Source organism: Aythya marila (genome assembly GCF_965140915.1).
Source record: "Aythya marila genome assembly, chromosome: 3".
NCBI classification, from domain to species: Eukaryota; Metazoa; Chordata; class Aves; order Anseriformes; family Anatidae; genus Aythya; species Aythya marila.
The window spans coordinates 91,764,408-91,780,083 of record NC_139044.1 but is presented as its reverse complement, the minus strand read 5'-3'; the positions used below and the strand labels follow the sequence as shown (position 1 = coordinate 91,780,083).

The 15,676-nt window shown below is 38.1% G+C and overlaps 1 protein-coding gene across 5 annotated transcripts in view; it reads left to right on the top strand.

The window, feature by feature from the left end:
• Positions 1–15,676, top strand: part of PHF3 (PHD finger protein 3) — a 48,613-nt gene that overhangs the window by 1,101 nt on the left and 31,836 nt on the right. The window contains exon 2 of one of the 5 annotated variants that reach the window (XM_082756679.1): positions 6,969–7,237. The exons of 3 other annotated variants lie outside the window; for them this stretch is intronic. In XM_082756679.1, coding sequence (XP_082612805.1) covers positions 6,994–7,237 — 244 coding nt within the window. In that variant the 5' untranslated portion in view covers positions 6,969–6,993. The remainder of the gene's footprint in view (positions 1–6,968; positions 7,238–15,676) is intronic. One more of the 5 variants, XM_082756673.1, reaches the window with a different exon arrangement.

Below are 15,676 nucleotides of genomic sequence, written 5' to 3'. Positions count from 1 at the left end.
ATTGCTAAACCAGGGAAATACTGTAGGATTAGGTGTGAGGGTTGTAAGCATGGCTTCTCTCTGACAACACTAATTCACAGTTTGTTGTGCTTAGGAAATTCATCTGGTCAGGTTTGGGAAATATTCTATACGGGAGATCTTGAAACCCAGGATTTCAAGATTTCTTGGAATAATTTAACTTTGGTCTTCACGCTTAGTGTGCAGCTCACAACAAAGCTGGGCTCAGCTCTCTTCTTGCTTCATCACAAAGCTGCTACTTCTAACTTCAGTTCTGCTTTAAAGATTAGACATAAATATAGAATTCTAAACACCTAGATTTTTTGTTTCAACCATCACTTTCAGCTATTTGGCCATTTGTTTTATATGGGCATGTTACATTTGCAAATCCTCACAAATTTTATGTAGCTGGATGGAATGGCATCTAACTACAAACCATGATGTATAGATCTAATCCATTATAGTTATCACAGTGTGGAAGCAGTTGATAAGGTGTCTCTAAGAAAACAAAAGCTCAAAAAACTTATGATTATCTACCATACTTCTGTGACCTCTTAGAAACTTTTTAGAGCTTGGTTCTATCTCATGGCTTAAATGCTACTCACGTGCAAAGAGGTGAGCATGTGTATGCTGTAAGGAATTATTTTAGCTGTTAGTTTAATGAGTCTGTAGCTCTTTAATTTTCTTTACATTTTCTGTAATTCTTTAATTTTTCCTTGGGAACCTAAATACCGTTGAATCCAAGTCTTAAAAATGTTAAGGGAAGAGAAGTTATTTGTAGAAAACAGTAATCTTTCATTGTCTTGCCTTTTATGTCAGAAACATTGATGAGTAAGGGAATGTTTTTTGTTTATTTTTAAGGTAGCATTATGAAGCAGAAATGCCAAAGTCCAGTAAACTGTGAGTGTTCATTATGTAAAAGCAAAATGAAAAATATGGACTGCCTGTGGCATGCACCTGAATGGTGTCAATATGGGCATGTGGCAGATGTTATATTTCTGTGGAAAACCTCACCAAGCTTCACCATTAAGCATCTAACTGATTTTGAAAAAAAAAATGTGTTTCTAAATTAATCGTTATCAGAGAGGCACTGAAAAATTCAACAAGTATTACAAATGAAATTATTCTGTCTGGGACTACTGACAAATAATCGATGTAACCTATTAGAAAGCTTAATGTTTATATAATGACCATGCTGAAAATTCCTAAAACAAGTAGTGTGTAATGTGAGGATGGAAAAGAGTTGAAGAACATACCAATAGTCATGGAAAAATAATCTGTCATTAGCTTTTTCTTTTCAGGGATACGTCTCTTCTTAGTGAGCTTACAAATTCTAGAGGCATATGGAGAGATGTGTACTCTCTGAGTGATACAGAGCAGTATAATCTTTGATTATTATTAACTTTTGTGGGATTCACTGATGGGGTGGTCCGGTAAAGGAAAACAGTCTACTTCATGAAATGGATTTGAAAGATGTCACAGTGTAAAGTCATTTCTGTGACAGAACACAACTTCTAGTGCAGGTCTTTGTGCCTCTTCTAGCTGTAGAGGGAGAAGCGTGTTTTTGAGGAAGGGTTTTTCTGTGCAAAAGATCTGATTTTGTGTGATATAATTTGATTTTTTATGATTAGGAAAAGGTTTATCTCTGTCTCTTCCGCATTTCTTTGTCTTCTAATTTAATCCTTTTTCTTCCTGTTCAGTGAAATGAGTTACAGGTCTGGTAGTTGAATGTAATTCTTTCAGATAGTGAAGTTTAATAAAGAAAAATCTCGAGCTGTCTGACCTTCCATCAAATAATCTGTAGCAAAGAGTAGGGAATCCACAGTGTCAGTGAGGAGTACAGCACGCATCTTCAGATTATAGATTTTTGGGATGTGGTTATTGCTTCAGATATCAAGACCGCAGAGATTTCAGTAACAGGGTGGTAAGATCTGGGTCAGTTGGTGTTTGAAGACCTTTAGGGTAAGGGGAGGACAAGAAGAGCCACTAAGAGTTACATAGTTTTAAATGAGGAATTAAAATAATCAATAGGGAATTTAGGGGAGCGGGTGGTATATAGATACTTATGGGTGGACGTTTTTGATGTACAGCTTTGTCAGTGTACCTGCAATGCAGCAATATTGATGTTACAAATACACATTTTGGTTACATGCTGCTGTTAGGCAGGTCTTTGGTATGGTGTTCTGTTTGAGTGGCTGGCAAATTAGAAAGCGATCAAATTTGATTATCCTCAAAGGCCAAGGCTCAGGAAACCATATTCCATCCAAGCTTTGTATCTTTTTTTTTTTTTTTTTTTTAATAAAGGACACTGACATTTTCTTTACCAGTTCTGAATACGTTTCTTTGGTTATATTGCAATTCAGATGCTCGTAAATCAGAATTGCTTTTCCCGTCAGAGATGTTTTGTCAGTTCGTTTATTCCTTGATGACTGCCCTAGATGATGGATTTGAAACAGTGTGAACCAGAGTAGAAAGCATATTGGTGTGAGAGTTGTAAAGGTCCAGCATTGTTGCTGACCCTGCTGCTGGTGTATTGTCCAGTAATGGTTTCTTTTTGTATCCCATGGTGTGTTGAGGCTGTGAGCTCCATTGGCTAGAACGTGCGTTACTACAGAGGACCTGGGTCTTGGCTGTGGCTTTTGGAGCTGTAATACCTGAAGTTGTCAGACTAAATACAGCTGCCAATGCTTAAGCGTGGACACATGGCAACCTCATTAACTTTCACTCAGGCGTTTGTGAGCATACCTGTTATGGTTCCACATTCAAGGAGGGCAGGAGGATGGCAGTAATGCTGCCTGTGTGCAGCGCCAGCACTTGGAGCAGTGCTGGTAGCTCTGGGGACATGGGGTGCCTGGGGTGTGCTGGCATCCCAGCTCTGTGGAGCTAAGGCTGTGTTTGGTACGCTGAGTGCTCTTTTAGTTACAGTATTTACCAAAGCACGCAGGAGAGGGATTCCTTTAATTGCATGTGTAGTCAGCTAATTTCATGTCAATTAAGGTGCAATTTCCCTCTGTTTTGCTGGAAAGCTGCTTTTGTCAGTTGTACTATTGTACTAAAACGCAGTTGTGTTTTTGTCAGTGTGTGCTGTTGGGTTTCTCCATGGCAGTGCAGTGCTAGCATTTCACGTTTGTTTTTGATATCTAAGAAGCTATTTACCCAAACAGCTCTGTTCCTTTTGTATACTTTTCTGACCGATGTTCTTAATAGTACTACTTGAAGGAATAAATATAATATGAAAAAACTGTTAACTTTCTGTGGAAATACTGTTTGTTTTTTTTGTTTTTTTTTGTTTTTTTTGAAGTCTAACTTCTGAGGACTTTCATAAACCAGACTTCTTTTAAATTACTAACTAGAAATACAGGGACTTCCATTTTACATGCTTAAATTTAAAATATAAGCTAACTTATACAAGTCCTCTCCTGCATAGAGGAAGAAAGAGGGAAAGTATTTTTTTTTTTTTTGGTAGCAATTGCTTTGTAAAAATCTGTGGTCTAGCAAGAAGTGTGTCTGCCTTTCATTGTCAGTCCCTGTGGGTTCTGTGCCTTGTGCTGATCTAGTAACGCTAAAGTACTTTTTCTAAACTTGGTATGGTACAAGGTGAACTTGGTGTGGTACAAGGAATTGAACATCCGTTTCTTGAACCAAGTTTAGCAAAATTTTCATCCCAAGTACTTTACTTGATGCCCCTCTTGCTTTTAACAATTGTAGAACATCAATTTTTTAACTTACTAGGTTTTGTGGTGGCAGGATTTCTGTGTGAAACAGCATTGGTTATAACCTTACAGTGATCTTTTGATAAAAAAATTTGGATAGAACTGTATTCTTTTGGATAGATGTGGATAGAACTTGAATCATGCTCCAGAAACAAACTTTACAACAATTTTTTCCTGAGTTCTCTCTGATAACTAGACAGATGTTGAGGCCACACCTTGAGTACTGTGTTCAGTTTTGGGCCCCTCAGTACCAGAAAGACATCGAGGCCCTGGAGCATGTCCAGAGAAGGGCTACAAAGCTGGTGAAGGGCCTGGAGCACAAGTCTTGTGTGGAGTGGCTGAGGGAACTGGGATTGTTTAGCCTGGAGGAAAGGAAGCTCAGGGGAGACCTCATTGCTCTCTACAGTTGCCTGAGAGGAAGATGTGGGGAGCTGGGGGTCAGCCTCTTCTCACAGGTAACTAGTGATAGGTCTAGAGGGAATGGCCTCAAGTTGTGTTGGGGAGGTTCAGGTTGGAAATGAGGAGACATTTCTTCTCAGAAAGAGCAGTCAGGCATTGGAATGGGTTGCCCAGGGAGGTTGTGGAGTCACCGTCCCTGGGGATGTTCAAGGAAAGGTTGGACGTGGTGCTTAAGGACATGGTTTAGTGGGTGGTATTGCTAGGGGGAGTTGGACCAGATGATCTTGAAGTTCTCTTCCAACATTATGATTCTGTGATTAATTGAAGATGGCTGAGGCCATTCAATGTGTAGTTGTTTTGAGTTTTGTAAGAATGCATTTGGTGTTCTGGATGGCTGTGTGATGGGTCTAGCAAAACTGTAGGTGTTCTCTCCCCCCTCTCCCCCCCCAAGTCACATTGTTGAAGAGGTTAATTCTGTTGACAGCCTTGCTATGTATGAAGAGCTGCAGTTCTGCCAGAGCTTTTGTTACTTTGCAACTGCTCTTCATGAAGTGGATACCGCTGCTTTGGTAACAGGCATTACATAAAGGTTCGCCTCCTATGCAGGAGACAAACAAACAAAGCCCTCTTGAGAAAGATTACTCCAGGTATATTAAAGCTCCCTACCCTTTCCCCCCCTCCCCCCCCCATTATATTTAATGTTGGGCACAAAAAAGTTCTTCCAGTAATTTGTGAGTGTTATATCTGTGATGTCCCTGGTGAGGTTTGCCATCAGTTTGTCCTGTGCCTGTTACTCACGTGCTTGCGTGACTCACATGCTTGCATGATGCTAATATGAGAAAAACATGGTCATTACAGGAGGCTGTTTTGAAGTACTGGGTTGTGGCATTTGCAATTATTTTCCTACTCTGAGCTACTCCAGCTCTTGTAGTTTATCCTGTGTAGTATCAGATTGTTGTAACTACATTGCCTAAGGTTAATAAAAGAGACTATTTAAAAGGGCACAGCGCTTCCTCAGTTACAGTTTGCTACTTTGTTTGTTGCCAAATTTGGATATTTGTGAACTGGGAGAAGAATATGAGCTGCTATACATGCTAGTTGACGTGGCATACACATAGATGCACTGCTTAATAACAAAAAAGTCTTTATTTTCTTGTAGGGAGTTTTCAAATACAACACGTTTCCTCCTGTAAGGCTGTTACCTTTGTAAGTAAAGGCACCTAATTTGGCCTCATTTTTTCTTCTTGCTGACTGTTCGGTCAGTAGGATGTTATGCACTAGACTATTTTCATCATGGTTAGTGTGTAGATATTGTAAAGACACCATGCTCTGCAGTGATATACCTGACCCCTGTTTCCTTCTGGACTGCCAGATGGGAGAATAAGGACTGTCACGTTTTTAACAAAAAAAAAATAATAATTTCATGCTCGTGTGTAGTTCATGTAAACTTGTGAAGTTGCAAAACTAAATTACAAGAACAGGGTTGAAACTGGGACAAAGCACTTGAGTATGTGTATGGCTCGGATTTTCCCTGTTGGTCATTAAAACAGAAATATCCAGTTAATAAGTATAAGAAAGCATACTTACTGCTGTACTAAGCGTAAGTAGATCCTGGGCTCATTTAGCAGCAGGTTGCTGGAATGGGAATCTAGAAGCTAATTCAAGCACTGGAAGCTGTAAAACCCCCTTTTCTCCCTTTCCTTTAATTAGTGCATTCATTCAAAAAATAAAATCCTGTCTAGTGTGTGGGAGGCAGCTGATAGAGGAAGGAGCTGGAGAGAATTCGTGTCCTTGCAGAAGCATGAACAGCTTTGCATGTGCCAAAACTGGTCTCCTAGGCTCTCTAGATAATGCCAGACACTGCTTCATTTTCCTTGCACCCCAAAGTTACCATATTTATTATAATTATCTCTCTGCACTTGAAGTGTATGGTCCTAAACCCCTGAAGAAGCAATTTGTTGATTTTTTTCATCTCTTGTGTAGTTGTACTTTCTTACCAGTTAAATCTTTGCTGAAACAGTTGTTCCTTCTGCTCCATCACAATGAAGTGATGTAGGGAAATGTAGGTGCTGTCTTTGACTGCAGTTCTTTAAGTCTTAAGCTTCTTCAAAACTGAAACTTACAAGAGGGTTCTGGCTCTTTTGAAGCCGTCTAACAGAATTCTTACATGCAATTGGGGTCAAACTTTCACATAAAACCTTATAATGTTATTGGATATAATCATAGGTGAAAAATAGGGATAAGACTTTACTACTTAAAAATAGTTACTTGCCATGAATTGCAGGGGCAGAAATGTAATCCTTCCCAGTTTGGGGCCCAGTATGCAGGCTCCTGAGCTCTGCTCTGCTGTTAGTGGAAGCTGACCGCGGTTTCGTATGTGAAGGTGAAGAAAGATGTGCCCTTGCAGTGCCATTGCTCCATGCTTGTTGACTTCTGTACCACCCCCTGTACCTGAGCTGGTTAAGGTTCAAATTTTAGAAAGGAAATGTTTCACTTAAACCTTGTTGTACATATTCTGCAGAAGTGCCAACACTGATGTTGATGGAGGAGCTTATGTTAGTAACTTAGCATACAAGTTCTTGTAAAGGCAGTCAGTTAGAAAGAGAAATGATTTTAGATATGTAATGGGCCATGCTAAGCCATATGCAGATTTATTTTTTATTTTTTTACAAGTCTAAAATACCTTAAGCATTCTTTATTAAACAAAACAACCAAAACAATTTGCTGGTTTCTTAGGTGTTTTTTTCTTTTTCTTCTTCCTTTTTTTTCTTTTTTTTTTTTTCTTTTTTTCTTTTTTTTTTTTTTTTTTTGGCTATTTGTAGCTTATTTTCTTATGGTATTTTTCTTGTCTTTCTATAGGGCTGAAAGACACACAGGAGACTTCATGGATATAGTTGATACATTTAACCATTTAATTCCTACTGAACACTTAGATGATGCCCTATTTCTAGGATCCAACCTGGAGAATGAAGTCTGTGAGGATTTTAGTACAAGTCAAAATGTCTTAGAGGATTCGCTGAAGAACATGCTCAGCGATAAGGATCCTATGCTAGGATCTGCAAGTGCCCAGTTCTGTTTGCCTGTTTTGGATAGCAATGATCCCAATTTCCAGATGCCTTGTTCAACAGGTAAATCTTATAATTTTTTAAGATTACAATTTAAAATACATTAATACTGTAGTGCCAACCCTTTTTCATAATGTAGAAATAATAATTTGGGATTTCTGTCTCTTTCCTGCCCCTTTTGTTGTGCTGCTTACATGCTTGGCATGTAAAACATGCAGTTTTTTAACTTGGTCACTTAACAACAGGGGAAAGCTCCTAATCTGGGTCAAAATTAATCTAGGCTTTGACTTGAATATGTGTAAATTATTTCCAGTTAGAGTTTGATTTCTTTAGCATAAGAACTGTGTCTTATTAGTGAAATTGTTAGTTGTCTTCAGAAATTTAATAGTGCAGGATTGCCAAGAGGCGTGTTTGAGGTATACAGCTTCTGTTACTTCTCTGACCTCACGGTTATTCTGTTAGTGCTAGGAGTTGTAGCATGGAGTTGATACTGGGTGTTTTGCTTTGTTTGGCTTCAAACAATTCTTTATTATGGTTTGGAAACACCTGAGTTGGAACTGATTTAGAGCACAGCTTTTACGTAAAAATCATTTAAGGAGTTGTGGAACAGTTTTGGAAGATGGAGGTGGGTGGGGAACAAAACTATAATCCAGTTCCTAAGTTATGTATAGTGTGAATAGTTGGAATAATTACTCTGAATTTACTGTAATGGGTAAAAAGGTACTCTTTGCTTAATAGGTTTTTTTGTTTGTTTTTGACAGGAAGGTTTCTTTTTCTTTGTTTTTAAATTGGGTTCATTACTGAAAAGTGTTGTAGATTAGTGCAAATAACTTATATCAGCATTTCATTTTCTTCTGGTAGCTTTTATGAATTATTTCTGAAAATCTTGACAATTTTGTAGTATAATATGTTTTGTTTCTACTAACAGACTGAATTCTCACCTTTGTTAAATCAAGCGGTATTTTGGCACGGAAAACTGTAAATTAAAGATGGTACTCATTAGGGCAATGACAAAGTGAGCTACAGAAACCAAGATATTTGATCTTTTTACTGCTTTAATACAATATGGTTTGAGGCCATCTTTAATGTTCTTGTTTATTCTTGTAATAGTCCATGTGCTTACGCTTTGTCTTTAACCTACCAAACAAAATTATATCAGTTGTAATGTGCATAAGACTGCAGTGTACACAGTTAAACCAATCTTCCCCTCTGTTTATTTCCATCCAGTAAAACAATGATGTGAGTTCTTGTTTCACAGAGCCACAACTGTGTATCCTTCTTTAAACCTATACTGCATTTAAAATTTTTGAATTAACTCATAGGGTACAGCTGGATATTTTAGAAGTTACAGGGAGATGTTTGGGGGCTTTTTGGCAAACTAGCTGGATATTTCTCTTAAAAGTGGAGTAATTAACAGTATTGATATTTAAATAACCACAACTTCTTAAAGTTATTTTTTTAAGCTTGCTGTCTGTTAAAATAAATGAGCAAGCTCATTAATTGTGGCTATTACTTCAGGCTGCATACAGGCTCAGAGAATCAAAACTGGTATAACTTCTTTTAAGTTATAAAATATGTATTATTTAATTTATATTTTAAATATAAAAGCAAGACTAAAACCGTGTTTCAGTATGTAAATAAAAACATACAATTTGCAATTAATGTCATAGTGATCCAAAAGGATCACTATGTTCTTGCTGTTGGTTGTTCTTTATAGGTCTTGTTAAGAAGGTCTTGTCTTTATTCTGAGATGGTAGGACCCTAATATTTTTCTATCAGTGGTGTTTTCTTTTTTTTTTTTTTAAATTGAGAATAACAGCCATCATTTTGAAGCAGTGTTTCTTTGTTTGTCCTTATTCCTCATGACTTATTTGATTTGTGTGAGAGTTGGTGATCTAAGGCAACTCAGATTGTCACTACATTCTTACCAGCAGACTGAAGATGGTAATACCCTTTGTAAGAACTGATGATGGAAAGGCTGATATTTCCAAAATGTATGCATGAAAGCTCCTCTCTGCTCCAATATCATTTTGTTTGGAGAAGAGAAGGGAAGAGAACCCCACAGTTCTCCCCACAAAACTTGCCTTGCTAATATCCTTAGATCTGTAACACCTTTGGTGTTTCATACAGTGTAGCTTGCTGTATTATTATTCATTAATTTTTTGGTGTTTTTTTCCTCTTTTGTGTAGGATATCATCACAAATTTAATCTGTGTTGCATTAAGCAGTATGGTTACAGAACGGTTGGTTGTTAGCCCTTTTATCCTTTCCTTAGGATAAATTGGTAAAAACAAATGTATAGTAAAACCTTACAAAAAGAAAAAGTTATGTTAACCTGGGCACAACCTAGGAAATACTGTTTTTTGCAGGGGGGGGGTGGGGGAGGAAGTCTGTGGTGGTGTCCTGGTTTTCTTTTTTCTTTCATTTTGTTTGTTTAATTTCATTATTTATTCTTAAAGCTGAAATGTTAGATGGTTGTGATTCTCACTGTCAGCTCTGCAGGGGACAGCAGTTGTTTGGGCTCCCGAAGATAAGCCATTTTTTCTGCAGAGGCAGAAATTTATGTATTCATTGTTATTTATTTTAGACCTACAAACGGTATCTTGCAAAACACTTATCAAGACCATGGAACAGTTTAAGAACGGGAGCAAAATCCTTTTGAAAATCAGCTCAGAAGGCCAGCAAAGGACAGGCTTAGCATGGTTGCTGGTCCATGAATAGCTGAAATGTCCTGTTTTGTCCAGTTTTTAAAGTGGTGAAAGTTCCTTTGTGTTCTTTTGTTGTGAAAATTTCATGCTATCTTCTTCTTCTGTGGGTAAGCTGAAGAGATAAAAGTATAAATAGTTGGGCTGAGGTGATTTGGCTGAAGTGGAATTAGGTCTGACAGATAAATCGAAGGAGCTGAGTGCATGGCTCACTGATACTTAAGTGGAAGCTTGTTTTGAGCAAAGAGTTCAAGAGTATTTGTAAACCTGTGCACAAAGCAAGATGCTGACTTCAACCAGGAGACCTTGCACCACTTCACCATAAGGAGGATATTGAGTTGCTTGATTGTGTGTGGAAAAAGCAATGAAGCTGGGGAAGGGGCTCGAAAAGAAGAGTTGAGAGGAGCGGCTGAGCGAATTGGGGTTCTTTAGTCTGGAGAAGAGGAGGCTCGGGAGACCTCATTGCTTTCCACAACTACCTGAAAGGAGGTTGCAGTGTTGGTCTCTCTTTCTCAGGTGGCAAGTGTTAGGGCTTATATTGAACATGAGGAAATGGTCTCAAGTTGTTCCAGGGGAGGTTTGGATTGGACATTAGAGAGAATTTCTTTGAGGAAAGGGTGGCCAAGCATTGGAACGGGCTGCCCAGGGAAGTGGTGGAGTCCCTATCCTGGGAGGTATTCAGGGGACTTGTGGACATGACACTAAGGGATGTGGTTTAGTGATGGGCCTTGTAGGTCAGGTTGATGGTTGGACTTCATGATCTTGGAAGGCATTTCCAGTCTAGGTGATTGTATGATTTTGTTTAAACATGAGATTTTCATGTTTAAAATTACATTTTTGTGGCAGGACATTGGTACTGCCAATGTCCAAATGGTACATTTTTGTGGTGTAAGGCCTGCATAGCAGTATATCAAGTTTCTCAGAACTAACAGCCTTTTCTCTGCTTTACTTTGGAGATTAGAGCTTTTTGGCTCTCATTTACATCAGTCTTAAGAACCCCTTCTTTATTCTGGCTCTTAACTTGTTTTCACCTGTGGGTCTGTGTTCTGCCCTTTCTCTTACTGTTGGGTTGACGTAAGTTCTTGATGAGCGTTGTTCACAGGCCTAACCCAAAGTCATTACTCATCAGTATTGCATCTGTCTTGCTCAGCATTAGGATTTATATTGCACGCCATTCACCACGAACTAAGCTTTTTGTTACTGCTGAGCTCTTTCAAAGGTGGTGATCTGACTGGATGTGATGCATGGTAGCAATTGGTTTACATCCCTATGCACTTATCTATATGACAGAACTGCACAGACTTCTGTGAGTTGAGGTTTGATTTCCATCACTGTTGGTTGGAGGCATTTCCACAGAAAATGCACAAACTACTTTGTAAATTGGATTACATGTAATTGGCACGGGAAACATAGTAGCATCATAGTCCGTGGTACCGGTCTATGACAGATAGCGAGGAGCATGAAAATAGATGTCTGTTGCCTGTGTATTGATATGAGGAACGGTATCAGTGCCAGTAAAGCAGTCTCATGTTCGTGTCTTGGCCTGAATCCAGCTTTATGCTGGATCTAATTTTTTTGTTAGATGACATTATTGATCTTTGTCTGCTCTATGAGCTTGCTCTGTAATTACCACCGAGAAATAGAATGGGATTGTCTCGTTCAGCTTTGACTGAACAGTTGGATGTTTGGAGAAGACAAAATCCTTTCCAGACCTGTTAATGCCTTTGAGCAGAGATGGAAGTAACTTTTCATGATTTTTTCCAAGCTGGAGAGGGTATGGGTCAAATTAACAGCTGTTATGCTGAAATCCTTTTAGGATGTGTTTGTGAGAAGTGACTGCTAAATTGTGAAGATGTGGTTGGGTTGCTGGTTTGTGGGATTAGATGGTGCAGATTGCTGCTCATGTAGTGCAGCTGGGAAATTTTCTGTTATTTCAATGAATCAAGGCACAACCTATTTGCAGATCTCAGGAGCTTAGCAGTAATGGAAGCGGTTTACTGTCCTGAAGTAGCTATTGGCAGTGAGACCTAGTGGCATTAGTGGAAGTTGGTGCAACTGCTGCCTTTGCCAGATAAAAGACAGAATTTGACAAAACGAGGTTTTCAAAAATTAAATGAAACACTAGTTTTTGAAATACTCAGAGGTGTCCCATATCATGTTTGAGGTGTCTCTGTTTCCCTTCATCAGGACGGTAAGGTGTTTGTTCTCCAAAGAGCTGTGTGATCAACACAGGTAGATTATGTGGAATAGCTCCAGGCTGTCTTTGATATTTGGATGGTGCGTATGCATGCTTTTTGTTTGTTTGTTTGTCTTTTCCTTCTGATCCTTTTTCTTTAATCAGAAATGGAAAATGTAAAGTTAAGAATATGACTTAGCTCTTCAGAGCAACACCTTTATTCAGACTTGGTACTTTAGTGATGGGGGGTGTTCTGTTTCATTCTGTTGTTTCTTGCTGTAAGACAAGCTGGAAATTTGTACACTAGTCTTATAAGTATGAGCATGGCAGGTCAGGCCGAAACCCCTGATAGCTGAGATCGTATGGTTTCCTTCACCACAAATCCTGTGGTGATTTGCCACCAAACTGTGAAGATTTGTCTGACTTCTGGTCAACAGCCCCAGATTTGGGATTTTCCTCTTCCCTTGTTTTATTTATTATATTTGTGTCTGTGTCTGTATATATGCACACATGCATATATATGCCAAAATCAAACTAAGTAAGCAGGATTTGTACTAACTGGGCATTTCTCAGCTATCATAAATTCTGTAGCTTTCCAGGTTGTTATTCACTGGAGCAGTGTGATTTTATTATACATGTAGTAGATGGTATGGCATGTGAATTGCATATCATCTAGAGATGTTTCTGGATTTCATAGCAAAATTAAAATTTTACCAGTGTAATTTATGTTTATCAAGTCAGATATTTTTTAATAAGTGATGAGGATTGGCCCTATAAGAGTGTAGAAAGACTGTTGGGGATATCTTTTAAATTGCAATTTTTTGTTTCCTGTGCTTCTAGATTGCTTCTTGAAAAGGGTTTCCCCTGAGTGCAGTCTGCTCTTTCCAGTTTTACCCTATGTGTTCACGAGTACTGTTCAAAGCAGCATTACTTCTGCTAAAACTGTGATCATGTACTAAATCTTTGGAGCCAAAATGATTTTTCTGACTACAAATACTTTTTTTTTTTTTTCCTTGTAGCTGTTTTCTGTTTTAGGCACTTTATGCTCGTTTCGCTAAAATCAAATGTACATCTATTTTTTCCACCTGCTTATGAAGTGATTTTGAATATAACTTCTCGATTGCAACCCCAAATGCTTTATGGTTTCTCAGTATTCTTACCTCTTTCTGCCTTCCTTCCTCCAAGCTGTCCCTGTGAACAGTTGCACAGTGTCTTGTGACCAAGGTAGTAACCTTTCTGTATAAAATTTAAATTTGTTATGTTGCTGTCATTCTGAGAACATGGAAAATGTTTATTTTGCATGCTTTTTGTCTGTAGGTAACAAACTGCCAGTTTTCCCCACTGTACATTTTTCTGAAGACGTAGTTATTTCTTTGGATCAGTTCTGTGCATGGAGGGAGGTTGGGTCTTTAGCATTTACAACAGTGCAGAGCAGGAATAGTGGAATGTTATTCCTTCTGGTTAGCTAAGCAAAAGAAAACCAGAGCTGGTACCTACAGGAGAACTTTAGTTCTACACTTGAAATTTACCTTGACCAGTGTGTCAAAAATCTGAATATTTTTGTATAATTTTGGCTAAAGATAATCAAGGGAAGACATATGTTAATAATATTTATATATTTAAAAGATTTTGATGATATTTTAGGTGTTTTCTTCTCCTTCCCTCCCCTTCCTCCATCAAGTAAGGCTTGTTTTCTTCAATTATGTATCAATGAAGAAATAAAAATTTGTCACAGTTTTGTTTTAACACATGGAAAGTTCTACTTTAAAAGTGCGAATATTTTTAATGTGTTCTTCTGTTATTGTTTGACATGTATGAAAAGTGAGACAGTAGCCTGGAAATTTAAATACTTTGCAGATAACAGACTCAATATATTAAGATGACAGCCAGTGGTGCTTCTTCAAGCGTGTGTATTTGTATACATATAAATATATAGGTCACAGTCTCTCTCTATGTATTTTCCTTCTTTGCAGCTTTTTCAGTTGTGTGCAGTTCTGATGTTTTTTCCCTTCCTCCTGTATGATTATTTATCACTTACACCTCTGTCTTAATTTCTATAGATAATTATTGCTAACATCATCTCTATCCTTTTCTGTTGTTTTCATTATCAGTATCTCTTTCTGTTTTATTTCTGTCTGTTTCTGCTTTTGGTGGTTTTGTCTTTCCACATTCCTATCTCTACCTCCACTTCCTTTCATAATTCAATGTTCCAGTCTCCTCCTCTGTATCTATTACTATTCCTTGTCACTTTTTCCTTTCCCAGCAGGGTTCTGTGTTGACTTCTCATCCCGCCTCATGTGGCTGTAATAGCCGAGTTGTAGCTCAGGTCGTTTGAAATAAACAAGATTCTGTGCTTCAAATTCATCCATAAAATTAAAGCTACAGCACAGAGTCTTGTAAGTATGAAAATACTTTAATTCTGATATTTCAAACTGTCTGTCAATAGTAGACTGAATGTGTCCCTTGTGTTAATGAAGGGTGTGTAAATGAATTAACTTGTGCAAGACGTGTAAAACACGAGGCTTTAATGAGCTGTGAGATCAGCTACAGAACTGTTTCAGAAGTTGTCTGAGTAGTTTTGATTCTTCGTGTTATCTTCAGTAGTTAGTGTAGTTCTACACCAAGGAGTCAGAAGGGTCACAGGCTGTTCCCTCACACCAGCTGCACGTTCTGTAGGAATGCTGTTGTAATAAGATGGCTCACACCAAAGTGCGGAGCTGTCAGAAGGATCTAATCACGTAATCTTTCAGAACACAGGAAGGGTGGCCTGAGTTAGGATGAGGATCCATCTTGTTTGGTGTCCTGTGTTGGACAATGGCCAGCATTACATATTTAGGGGAAAATAAAGTCTGACAGGGCAATTAGTATCATATTTTCCCCAGTATGTAGCTTGTAGCAAATAAGTGACGAAACATTTGGATGAGTGGACTGACGCTAGATTTATCAGTCTTGTGCAGCTGGTGTGTGATATCTGTATACAAATACACCCATAAAGATAGCTCTGTGGATTGGGAAGAGAAAGCTGCCAGTAATTGCCAGAAATACACATTTCCTCTAACTGGGGCATACAATGCAGTAACTAAATAATATGGTTAAAATAAAATGAGTGACAGTACGTTGTTAGCTAAAGAAACTCCTAGTTTTCAGCTCCTGACAGCTGTCTAAGTACAGAGGACCAGAATGAAGTTCACCTGGTGCCAAGCTCAGCCTTACTTTTAGAAGGATTTTAAACAGCCTCATATTTGATCTTTAACAGGTGTATCTGTTAAATGTGTCATGAGACTGTGGGTTGAATGACAGTCTAGATAGACTTGATTATTTATCACTGCTTGGCTTTAGCAGTGTTTTACAGCTCCTGTTTTTCGTTACTCTATGCTCATTATTACAGTGGTTTCACAAGAGAACTTCTATTTAAGTTGTGAAAACATCTGAGTTGAAGCAGAAATTGACAGGTTTTCAGAGGCAAGCTGAAGATTCTAACAATTTTTAATTTTTATTATCTTCTTGTTTTGGTTTCTAAGATGAATATATTAAAGCAATTTTAAGAAAATAATTGTTAGAATTTTTTAGAGATCTTATTTCTGTTGTGTAAGTTAGTTTGCCTTAAAAATGCTGGAGTTGG